Here is an 11,815-nt window from a genome sequence, read left to right as displayed (position 1 = left end):
GACCACCTCCCCTGCCATCTCTCTCCCATTGGCACCCTCTGTAACTCTCCCTTTTCTCTCTCATGTTCAGTCACTCTATCTGCTTGTTAAGACAGTGTCTCAGTACACAGGCTGAGTTGTCCTGGAATTCACTACATGGACCATGTTGGCCACAGGTTCTTAGAGATGGTTCTGTTCCTGCATTGAAAGTGCTGGAATGGCCGGCATTTACCCACAAGTCCAGCACACTCATGTCCTGAATCATATCTGGAATGTTCTCACAATTAAGGAAGCTCTTCTCTGGGCTTTAACGGGAAGCTTCTGCTTCGCTGGTCGCTCTGCATGTATCCCCTACCCCTTGATTGCTCTCCATTCTACACCAAGGCTCAATCATGACCTTGAAGTCCCACTGCGCTACCAAACCTCATTCCTGCAGGGAACTCATGGTCGGCTTTGAGGACTTATCACTGTGGGCCCTTTTCTTCTTTTAGTCACCCTTTGTATCAAGTGGCTTTTTCTTGTGCTCTGAGGAAGTTAAAGCCATAGGGCCAAGGCCATTGCCTGTTGTGTTCACTATGTCCGCAGGAGTTGATGAAGGAATGAGTCAAGGTCCACCAGATGTCTTGCACACACAAGCTAACAGTGAATGCATGTTAGCAATGAGAATTAGGAGTGTCTATGATAATGCAGGACTGGCCTCCATCCAAGGAGCGCTAGCATGAACAGCAAGTGTTGAAGATGGCTCTAACCTACTCACAGGATCGCTATCCCAGTCATGGTGCAGGGCCCCAAAGTGAAATTCTTCCTGGACCCACAGGCTCTTCAAGAACACTACCTTGCCAAACACTACCTGGCTTCCTCACAGGAACCGCACCACCCTCAAGATTAACTCAGAGCCCGACCCCGAACACTGTTGAAAACTGGCTAGGCAATTAATGGTCAATTTTTATTCTGAATGCATACTGGATTTTGCTTGTTCGCCCAGGGACACATTTGGGGCACCGGGCCTAAGCCAGAGCTCTAGTCCTCTCAGCGAATGTTGCACTAATCTCTTCCCAACATTCAGAGAACGCGCCAGGCATCATCAGATAGTTCATTTATATCTTCTTCCTATCCCCGGGACAAAATGCATAGAGGATCCATGTTTCTCCGCCCGAAGCTTGCCATTGGCCAGAGGAGCATTATGAGAACGTGCTCTGCCCCCATTGGCTGTTCTGGAACAATGCCCACTGGTTACCAAGCTCTCAGGAGAGGCTGTGGAAGGGACTCCTGTTGAGCTGCCAGGGTGCTAAGATGAGCCTGGCTGTCCGGAGGGCTGCCCAGTAGCCATCTGGTACCATTTCCCAGGTTTGAGGGAAGAAATCAAGAGGTGGCACCATGGGTGTCACGACATCCCGGCCTTCGTGCACCTGCTGCAGCTGTTTCTCTGACTGTGGTGCCAGGCGTTTACTCAGGCTGTTGTACTTCTTCCAATGGAATATTCAGTCTGTGGAAAGAGACCGAACACACCTTGAAGGTACTCCTCGGGCACTCGGTGTCCTAGTCTTCTTTACATGAAACCCCTCAGAAAGGCCCTCCTTAGCTGTGAGCAGCGGCGGGGTGGGGGTGGGGGGGATGGTTAGACCTGCAGCTGCACTCAGTGGCTGCCCGCTGGAGCAGGTACCCATGGTTGGGAGAACTTTGATCCTCCACCAAAATCTCTTGGTGGGTCCATGTGGGAACGACCTTGACCAATTCCCAAGACCTGGGATGCAAAAGGCCCTTGAGAGTCTGTCTTCTACTTCCAGGAGCAGGGAGGCACTCTGCATTTGAGCATGGATTTCCTTTTGCTTCCACTCCCAGCTTTATTTGGAAGGAAGAATGAAGTCAGTCCAAGTGCTTTGCCATGGGTAGAAGTTCAGGGGCCATGATTTTGTACAACTCACTTTGTTCTCAGCAACTCAGGTCTCACATTTAGTCAGCCCTCAAGCAGAATGGGTAAAAGGCCTCTTGGTGGTGGGAGTTTAGGGCAATATAAGGTTTCCTCAGGTGGATGGCATCTGTCTTAGTCAGGGTTTCTATTTGAGCAAATATCATGAGGAAGAAGTTGGGAAGGAAAGGGTTTATGCAGCTTACACTTTTACATTGCTGTTCATCACCAAAGGAAGTCAGGACTGGACCTTGCACAGGGCAGGAAGCAGGAGCTGATGCAGAAGCCATGGAGGGATACACAAATCCAGTTAGTAGAGCATCCATGTTTGAAATCACTCTAACTTGCATCTGGTGATTCCTGGTGTCAATGCGTGGTTAATATTCAGGAGCAATGCCTCCAAAGAAGCTCTAGTCTTTCCCCACCACGGCTACAGACAATTTGATGTGAAGGCAGGAGGGCCACAAGTTTGATGCCAACCTAAGCTGCATAAAGAATGAGTCGTGGACTTGTCTAGTGCCACGATGTGAACCTTGGCCTCAGGAATACAAATCCATTTCATGAAGCATGCGGTTGTCATGCAGGAGATGGGAGCTAGGGTCTCCTGCAGGCCAGGCAACCCAGTGTAGAACTCAGCTTCAGCCCAGGTCCTTAGCTCACATTGGGAATTTAACTCAAGGACACACTTTGTGCCCCAGGACGGCCTCAGGCTTCATAGGAAACTTAGGAAGGTCTTGACCATTTGATCCTTCTCTGCCATTCTCCCTAGTAGCAGGGTTGAAATACCTGTGTTTACAGGGCTGTCTCTGATGAGTCCTGAAACTCTCTACCTGCTGCCTCTCACCACGGTAACTTAGCCAGCAGCAATTTACAGTGGCTGTGGTTCCGTAGAGAATGTCCACCTGCAGACACACTGACAGCAATAACATTGGAAGTTTAAGGTATACAAGACACGGTTGCCAAGGAGTGGTCACGTATGTGCTGGTTAATGTGCACAAGAGAAATCAGGAGACACCAATTGCAAAACTGGTCAGGGACTCTAAGAAATGTTCTTGTGGTTATGTAGACCATCAGGGAAGGACAAGGGTTATAACCGAGGCTATCTGGTCCTCAGCTCATTCTCTTCCTATGAAGAGCATGGCAAAGGAAAGACTGGACCTTAACATTCTGCCTTCAGAGTCCTGCAGTGGCCACATAGTGCTTCCAGTCCTCAACATGTCTTCTTCAAATCAGAACCCTTGTTTGCAGAAGCACGTGTCGTGTACCATGTCATCCCAGGCAAGGATTCTTTACCATGGGCATTTGCTTTGGTAATTACTTCATGGCATCTGCGGTGTCCCCATTCACAGGCGAACCAAACACTAAAGTTGTGAAGGGCATCGTGACCAGTTGCGGGAATGATTACGGCTGGATTGAAGACTGTGTCTTCTTCAGCACTGACGTTGTAATTGGTGCCATGCCCCTGCAAGCTGGAGACAAAGTCCTTGCATATGTGGAGGAAGACCCAGTCTTGCATGAATTGAAAGCCAAAGAAGTAAGCTTTGCATAGGTTTGGGAGGATTCACTTTTCCCTCGGGGCTTTCAAATTAGCTGTCTTCTTTCAAAGCAACCTTTCTAGTACTGCTCCTCTGGAGCATGTCATGAAATGCAAAGGCCTCTTTTCTTGTGTGTGTGTGTGTGTGTGTGTGTGTGTGTGTGTGTGAGAGAGAGAGAGAGAGAGAGAGAGAGAGAGAGAGAGAGAGAGAGAGAGAGAGAGAGAGAGATTAACAATGGTTTCTGGTGGATCTCTATTGTCCGGGCATACTTGAAATCTCATGGGCTCAAAGGTTCCTCCAAACTCAGTCTTTTAGGCCTGGTGCATATGCCACCATACCCAACTGTAAGTCCCACATTTTACAGCACAAACCCCTGTGTTGTTCCAGTGTTCAATCAGTAGGATCAACAGTCGTAAGTATTAGAGACAGCACCACCTTGCAAATCTGGCTGCCTTTTGTCTGGTAAAAGACTGTTTTCAAGGCCACAGTCGCAAAGGTGGGAGTGCTGTCTCAAATGACTTGTATGTTAACCTTCCAGAAAACACTTACCGAGCCACACTAACGATGCACAGGATTCTCCCATTTTGGGTGTGAGATCCAATGGTTTTTATGGTTTATAGAGTCATGAAACTCTATCTTGTAGAACAGAGATTTGATAATCCTCCACAGACGGCCCATTTACCAGGATCTGAGGAAGGGCTGTGAAGGTCGCAAGCCTTGCAAAGGGAGAGGGGAAAACAGTCTGAGATTCTCTCTGGAGCTAGGGGAGTCTTCAGGAGAACACCTCCTTTTTGATTTCTGAGAGCCATTGACCAATAATCAGGTGCATCATTACTGCTTACAGAGCTAGCACTTTGGGGGGGCTGTCATAAAACATAATGGGAAGGCTCACGGCCTTTTGTCACATCTCCTTGACCTTTGGACTTTTTTGGTATTCAGTGTTTTATGTGTCATGTGTAGCTCTTCTTTTCAGTATGGTGGTGAGGAACACAGTCTTAGGAATTCCTATCTCACCTGGAATTAAATCATGGCTCCAATCACAGTTTAGTCCCATCTGAACACTTAGCAGGGCTGGATTCAATGCATGTGCATACACAGAGACAAAGCTCACATCTCACTGTCTGTCCCTTCCACACAGGGGAGGAACCCGTGCACTTCCAGTTTACTCAAGGGTGGCTCTGTGGTCCTCATAGACATCTGAATCTGCCTGTGTGCATTCCCTGTGGTGGTAAGGGAGTGGGCCCTGTGACAATGGGTCCTGGACAGGAGGCTTGTGGGTAGGTCCATTAGAGACTGTAGCTGTGAGGGCTTGTGGCGTCCTGGCACAGACCAGCCTGTGGGGCAATGCCTCACAGGCTTGGGGACTACTGGGAGTGGTAGTGGATAGGCAGTGCCTGGAAGAAAGATCACGTTGAGGGAAATGAGCGTGGAACTGATGTTGAGTGCTAGAAAGACCCCAGAGGAGAAAGAATTCCCAAGGAGACAAGCTGCAAACTTCTCTTGTAGGTTTGTATTTGTTCAGAAGACAATGTGCCTAAGGGAGCTGACTCCAAGATCCAAGATCTATCGGCTTGTGTTTCCCATGTGAAGAATGATATCATCTACATGGCTGATGAATACCACTTCCATCTAGACAGCATTACTAAAGGTTTCTTTCACGGGCTATATATGTGCGGTAGTTTAGAGCACATACTTCTCGGAGTATGGGCTCCCTAGTGTGTGTGTGTGTGTGTGTGTGTGTGTGTGTGTGTGTGTGTGTGTGTGTGTCTGTGCGTGTACATGTCTATGTGTGTGCATGTCTGTGTCTGTGTCTCTGTGCGTGTGTGTGTTCGTGTCTGTGTGTGTGTGTGTCTTTACCTGGGGAGAGAGAGGCCTCAGAGAGCCAGAGGGTGCAAAGTATGCAGAGACCAGCATAAGAGCAGGAGAGGAGGAGGGAGAAAGCAGTGGGAGGGAGCAGGAGGGTGTTCTAGAAAGAATGGAATGGAGAGGAAATAGAGACAAGGAAGGAGAGAGGGAGAGAGAGGGAAGGGGGAAGAGAAAAGGCAGGGAAGATGAATGTGATTGAGGGAGGTGTGGAGGGAGAGGGAGAGAAGGAGTCAAGAAGGAGACAGGAGAAGATGAGATACAGGGGTGGGAAGAGAGAGGAGAGAGATTTGTAGAGAACCAAAGAGTGGGAAGTAGAGAGGGAGAGAGTGGGAGAGAGGGAGATATGAATATAAAGACCAAAGGGGGGAGAGGATACAAAGGGAGGGAGACAGCACAGCAGAGAGGAGGGAAGGGGAGAGAGTTTGCCAGCCTGAAGACAACCTGGGACTCTGAGACTCTGTCTCCACAAAAGGACTCAGGATGTGACCAACTGAGCAGTAAATCCTCGGGGGCCCCAAAGAAAAGGCTGTGATGCCATTGCCCATTTGCCCATTTGACTGTGCTAAGGGAGCAAAGGAAAACCAGTGCCTACGAATGATAAATTTCCATTCTAGGTGCAAGATTTCTAAGCTGCCTGCACTTTACACCCGATGCTTGCTTGATTGTGGTCTTACAAGTCAATGTAGCCACTTTTACTTGACAAAGCTAAAACGTAATCGCTTTTATCCAGAACCCTGCAAAGGTGAGACTGGAGCGAGATGTAGAATTTTCCACTCAATGTTCTCTTAGCCATCTTAGGGTTTACGCCTTACGAAGGGGACTGGCTAGATATCGAGTACTCTGTGGAGCAAGGATCTTCAAAAATCACAGTACACTCAGTGAAGGCCACAAAACGGAGGCGACTGGAAGAGGTAATGGTTTTCCACATCGTTGGGTCACTGGGACACTTCTTGTGGTGATATTAGTGCCTGTCTATCTGTTGGGGGCGCTGGCGCATGTGCACACTCGGGTGCATGCTTCCCTGTGTCATTAGCTTCAGTGGGAGGACTTTGTAAAGAGGAACGAAGGGCACCAGAGAACATACATGGACATGCTTCGCTTCTGAGGCACAGGGTTTGCTAGGTTGACTGTTACTTGGGATATTCTACAACAACAGGAAGGAAAGGGAGCAGTCCAGAGAACATTGCCGGGAAGGTGGGGGTCCAGGGGGCGGGAGGTCGCGGTGGGGCCGTGGGCAAGCTAACATGAAAATGAGTTTCCACAAAGGTACACATGAAACCATGCCTTCAAGAGTGACAGGGGGCGGGAGTAATAGTTCACTTCATGCTGTCTTTCTGTTTTACTCAATTCCTGATCTCTCAACATTAAGCCTAGGGGCTAATGGCCATAGGTGCCTAAGGTGTAGGACAAGGTCTCCCCTGAGCAGGATAGCTCCACCGAGAGCCTCCTCCTCACCTGGTGTGATGTTGGATCCCGTCAGGGTAGTGGGGACACAGCATGCCAGTGTTGGCAGCATAGCAGGCAGGACAGGCAACAGTGACAGAGGGGGTCCACAAGAGGTTATTGATAGTGTGGAGGCACAGGGTGTGACCAAGGGTTCACACTCAATGCCACCCTTTCTCTGACAGGTGTGTGTGACCAGTATCCACAGGAGAAAAGGAATGTTGAACCACACCATCTTCTTCACCTTCGACTCCCTGCACCTTCCTTTGGGATACACCCCTCTCGTAGGCCACATGGTCAACGTGGTGATGGTTCAGAGCATCCGGTCCAATTACAACTGGAGAGCAATCTCCATGACCCCAGTTGAACAAGTCGTAGGGGTCACTGGCCCTGGGAATCTCTCCTCATTATTTTCATGCCAATAGAGGGTCCCAGTCAACGCAAATGCTTAAGTTAGGAATTTTAAAGAACATGTTAACCATGAACTTCCAGGTCAAGAGCCCGCCTAGATCCAACCAGACGGCAAGCATCAGAGTGGCCAATGGGCCATCTTCCTCTGCTAGACTGGGAACTTTCTAATCGTTATCTTCTGAAGAATCCCAGAAAACCCCTTGCAGTGATAGATAATAAGGGCCGAGTTCGTGTTGTTATTTTTAATAAATGAAGTTTTTGAGCAGCAGCAGTGCTTATCCACAGCCATGGCCAACCGCCATCCAGTCCCCCGGAATTAAGTTGGTCAGTGTTCCCATAGAGCAGAGCTTACTCCTCACACAAAGTCACCCATAGGTCTGGACCCTGGGTTCACAGGAACTATGTGGTCCTGCAACAGTAGGAGGGACCGTGGGACCTGCTGGATGACTGGGACAGACACAGTGCAGCTCAGGGACTTGGGTACATGCTTGTACTGTTACAGGGTACAAGAACCACGACCAAGGCTGGATAGGAATGGTTTCTTATCAGCGCACTCTGGTCCGTGGGGAGCTCTTGGTGACAAGCAAGTGTTCCTTGAACACCTCAATCCAGGATGCTCTGAATAGCCTGGGCCTATCTCTGACTCCCCTAGGAAGGCTGCTCCTTGAGAAATGTTGGGCCCTCTTTCCACACCTTTCTTCATGGACCCTGGCCTTTCTCACTCAGAAAACCAACTCATCTCTCCAGCCAGTCTTCAACCTTTCCCCCCAGCCTTCTGCTTTCTTCCACACCGTCTCTGGGACCCCAGCTTCCTCTTGAACCCTCTGCCCTCCTGTCCAGCCACCTTCCCTCATGTCCACACCGTTTCCCAACTCCCTACCCTCCTTGTTACCCTCCTGCCCTGCTGCTCTTGAGCCTTCTGCCCTCATCCCCTAGTTTCCTCCCTGCTTTCTACCCCAGATCCTACCTCCCCTCTCCCCAGTCTTTTCTGTCCTTCAGACTTCTGCCCTGCCCTGCCCACCCAGCCTGTGCTCTGGCCTTCCCTTGAGCTCCTACCTTTCTAAGCCTCTGACAACTTCTCCCAGCTTCCTGCTCTCCTTAGTCATTTTCTGGCATCCTTCACAGTCTCCTATACTACGAGTCCCCTGCCCTCTCTCTGACACCAACTTTCCACAGGAACCCCCTTTTCTTCTTTCCTCTCTCTTCCTCCTTCTTCCTCTTTTGTACTCCCACTTGCCTCTTTCCTCCTCTCTTCAACGTTTCCTCCATAGTCTTCTCTAGTTCTTCTTCTTCCCGCTTATTTCCTCCTCTGTCCTCCCTCCGCTTCCATCATCTTTCCTCTGTCCCATTCCCTCCTCATCTGTCATCTCTTCCTCCTCTCCCCTGCCTCCTTCCCGTTCTTCCTTCTTCTGACTCCTTTCCCGTCTCTTCACACCTCCTTCCTATTTTTTGGTCCTCAGTCCTTCCCACTTCTTCTCTCTTGCTGCTGCCCTCATACTCCGTCCTGCTCCTTCCTCTTCTTTTCTCCCTCCTTTCACGTTTTCCACACCACCCACTCCCCTCCTTTTCATCCATTTCCCCTCCTGTTTCCCCGTCCATCTACCTTCTGTTGGTCCTCACTTCACTTCCTGCATGTCTCTTCCCTCATCTTCCCCCTTTCACCCTCTTCCTCTTCCTTCTTCTCTCCTCTTCCTTTCTCCTTCTTCCATCCTTGTCCCTCTTAACTGTGTTCTTTTCTGCTCTTCCCTCATCTTCCCAGATCTCCTGTCCCTGTCCTACCACCTCTTCCATGCTTCTTTTTAACTCCTTCTCTTCCATCTCTCCTCACGTCCCATTGCCTTCCTCCTTTGTCTTTCCGCACTATCCTTCTTTCCGTCTTCTCCCTCTTCTTCCCTATCCCTGCTTCTCTTTCCTCTTCCACCCTGTAAATCAGCTTCCTTTTGTTCTGATCTTCCCTTGCCCTTCTTCACTCCTGCTCCTTATTTTCTCTTCCTTCCACTTCCCTCCTCCCTCCACACCTGCTTCCATACATTTTCCCGCTCCCATCACTCCTTTATCTTCCCTCCTCTTCCCTTTCTCCTCCTCCATCAAATTCCCTCTTCCCTACTGCCTTTTTCCTTTAAATTCCTCCTTCTGTTCTCTTTTCCCCCTTCCCATCTTTCTCTGCTTCCCTCTTCCTTTCTTCTCCCTCCTCCTTACACTTCCCTCCTTTCTACCCCCTATCCACTTCCTGCTCTTCATTCCTCTTCCCTCCTCCTTTCTCTTACCTCTCCTCTTCCTTCACCTTCCCTTGTAACCTCCTCAACCTGGCAGGCTAGGGAGACTGAACATGCCCACAAAAAGCAGAAGCAGACATTGAGTGACAGGCCCTATCTGCCTTGGCTGCAGCCAAGTTAAGAAGCTTTTGAGCTGCAAAGATACGGAAATTTACCAGATTGACTGCCGTACTGTTGCTTCCCCCCACATTACTGTTCTGGGATGGATTTTGTGGTTTCTCCCTTTAAATACTCTTTGCTGAATATTAAACTTTGAGCCTTGATATTCATTATCTTAGCCCCATGTTCTCTCATCCCCTGCCCTTTTCACTTCCAGCCCTCCTTTCAGGTGTGCCCTGCTTGACTTTAAGCTGCTGGATGGCTGTGTTCCCTCCTCTCACCTCCTCCATCCTGTTTTCTCCCTTCCTTTTCTTCCTCTTTCTTCCATCTTCCTCATTGCTCCTCTTCCCTCCTCCCACTTCTCTTCTTTCTCCTCACCCTTACACCATCCTCTTTTTTCCTCTCTTCTTCCCTCATTCCTCATTCCTCCTTCCTCCTCATCCCACTTCCCTTGTCCTATCTCACTTCTATGTTCTCCAGGTTCCTCCTCTTTTCTCTTCCCTCTTTCAAAACAAAACAAAACAAAACAAAACCCTCTAACTTTCCTGCTTGCTTTTCTTCCCTCTGACCTCTGTCCTTGTTCCTCCTCCTTCCTCTTTCTAATTACCTCCTCTTCCCTGCTTTCTCTTCTTTCTTCCCCTCGTATCTCTTACCTTCCCTCTTCCCTACATTTCCCTTCCCCCTCTTTCCTCCCTCCCTATTCTATTTCCTCCCCTCCACTCTCTTCTTTCGCTCTTCCCTACTCTTTCCTTCTATTTCCTCCTATTTCTACCTCTTTCCATTCTACTCCATCCTCTTCCTTTCCCACTCTTCATCCACTTCCCTGTTTCCTAATATTCCCTCCTTCCTCTTCCGTTTTCCATTTCTTCCCTTTTTTTTTTTTTTGGTTCTTTTTTTTCGGAGCTGGGGACCGAACCCAGGGCCTTGTGCTTCCTAGGTAAGCGCTCTACCACTGAGCTAAATCCCCAGCCCCTTCTTCCCTTTTCTTACTTCCTCACCCCAATTCCCTCTTCCTCCTTCTTCCCTGTTCCCACCACTTCCCTCTTCCAACCAAGCTCATCTCTCCTTCCTCTTTGTCCTACTCTCTCCTCTTCCCTACTCTCACATCATCTCTCCTTCCTTTTCCTTCTCTCCTCCTTTTTGAAAAATCTTCAACTTCCACTTCCCTCCTCCACTTCTTTCTGCCTTACTCTTTAGTCCTCCATATTCTTCTGTCTTCCTTTATCCCTCCCCTTCCTGACTCCCTTCTCTTTACCCTCTCCTTTAATCTTCAGTCCCCTTCCATCCCCTCCTCCTTTTAGCAACTCCCAGCCACCTTTCCCTCAACTATCCTCCCCCTAGTACTTCTTCCCTCTTTCTTACCTCCTCCATGTTCTCTAGAGGCTCTTTTTCCCTCTCCCCTTATCTCTCCTCTTCCCCCATCTCCCTCTCTCCCTTTCCCTTTTAGCTTTACTACCTACCCCTTTCCACTTCCTCCTTCTTCCCTTCTAGTCCCTCTTACCATCTTTTTTCTTTGTCCCCTCCTCTTCCTCTTTCCTTTCTTTCCTCTCTGAATCCTCTCTCTCTTTCTCCTTTTCCTTCCACTGCTCTCTTTCCTAGTCTCTAAACTTCCATCTCCTGTCCTCTTCCACTTTCCTCCTCCCGTCCGTTCTTCCCCTTCCACGCTTTTCCTTCCTAATGGCTCTTCATTTCTCTGCACACTTTCCTTCTCCTTCCTCTTCCACCCTGTTCTCTCTCTTACTTCCACACTCCTGTTCCCTCCCTCCTGTTCCCTTCTTTCCTCCAATACCCTTTCCCCTCCTATTTCCATCTCCCTCCTCTTTCTCCCTTCTTCCTCCCCCTTTCTTACCTAGCAAGTTCTCCACCCTCTTTGTTCCTACTCCTTTCTCTTCCTTTCTACTTCCTCTTCCCCTTCCTCCTTCTTCCATCCTCCCTCCTTGTCCTTCATTCCCCCACTCCCTCCTTGGCACTGCTCTCCACTTCCCTTGTCCTCCTGGTTCCTGTCCTCTTCCCACCTCTTTCCTTTCTACTTCCTCCTCTTTCTTCCCCACTTCCTCTACATCCATCTTCTCTAGCCTTCTCCCCTCTCTCCTCTTCTGTTCACTTTCCTCTTCTAACCAGTCTCTTCTCTCTTCAGCTCTCCTACCTTCTCTTCCCTCCTCCATTTACTTTCACTCTCAATCTACTTCCCTTCTTCCCTCTACAGTGCTCCCTTCTTCTTCTTTTTTTTATTAATCATTTTATTAGTTTACATTTCCAATGTTATCCCCCTTCCTGGTCTCCCCTCCACACCTTCC

The 11,815-nt window shown here is 49.2% G+C and overlaps 1 protein-coding gene across 1 annotated transcript; it reads left to right on the top strand.

Moving 5' to 3' along the window:
* Positions 1–1,203: 1,203 nt before the first annotated feature.
* On the top strand, positions 1,204–7,414 carry LOC120099259 (cancer/testis antigen 55-like). Its single transcript, XM_087601023.1, has 5 exons — positions 1,204–1,495; positions 3,238–3,422; positions 4,930–5,071; positions 6,079–6,200; positions 6,918–7,414. Exons 1-5 carry the CDS (start codon positions 1,357–1,359, stop codon positions 7,155–7,157), a joined length of 828 nt encoding a protein of 275 aa, XP_087457149.1. The 5' UTR covers positions 1,204–1,356; the 3' UTR covers positions 7,158–7,414.
* Positions 7,415–11,815: the final 4,401 nt, after the last annotated feature.

This window comes from Rattus norvegicus, chromosome X (assembly GCF_021556685.1).
Source record: "Rattus norvegicus strain SHRSP/BbbUtx chromosome X, alternate assembly SHRSP_T2T, whole genome shotgun sequence".
Classification (NCBI taxonomy): Eukaryota; Metazoa; Chordata; class Mammalia; order Rodentia; family Muridae; genus Rattus; species Rattus norvegicus.
Note: the sequence above shows the minus strand (reverse complement) of the source record. Positions and strands in the feature narration are given on the sequence as shown.

Excerpts from the sequence above, each read along its gene's own strand:
- LOC120099259 (XM_087601023.1), top strand. The coding sequence starts at position 1,357 with ATGGGTGTCACGACATCCCGGCCTTCGTGCACCTGCTGCAGCTGTTTC. Across the intron at positions 3,423-4,929 it reads ATGAATTGAAAGCCAAAGAA|GTTTGTATTTGTTCAGAAGA; the intron begins GTAAGCTTTGCA and ends CTTCTCTTGTAG. Across the intron at positions 5,072-6,078 it reads TCTAGACAGCATTACTAAAG|CCATCTTAGGGTTTACGCCT; the intron begins GTTTCTTTCACG and ends ATGTTCTCTTAG.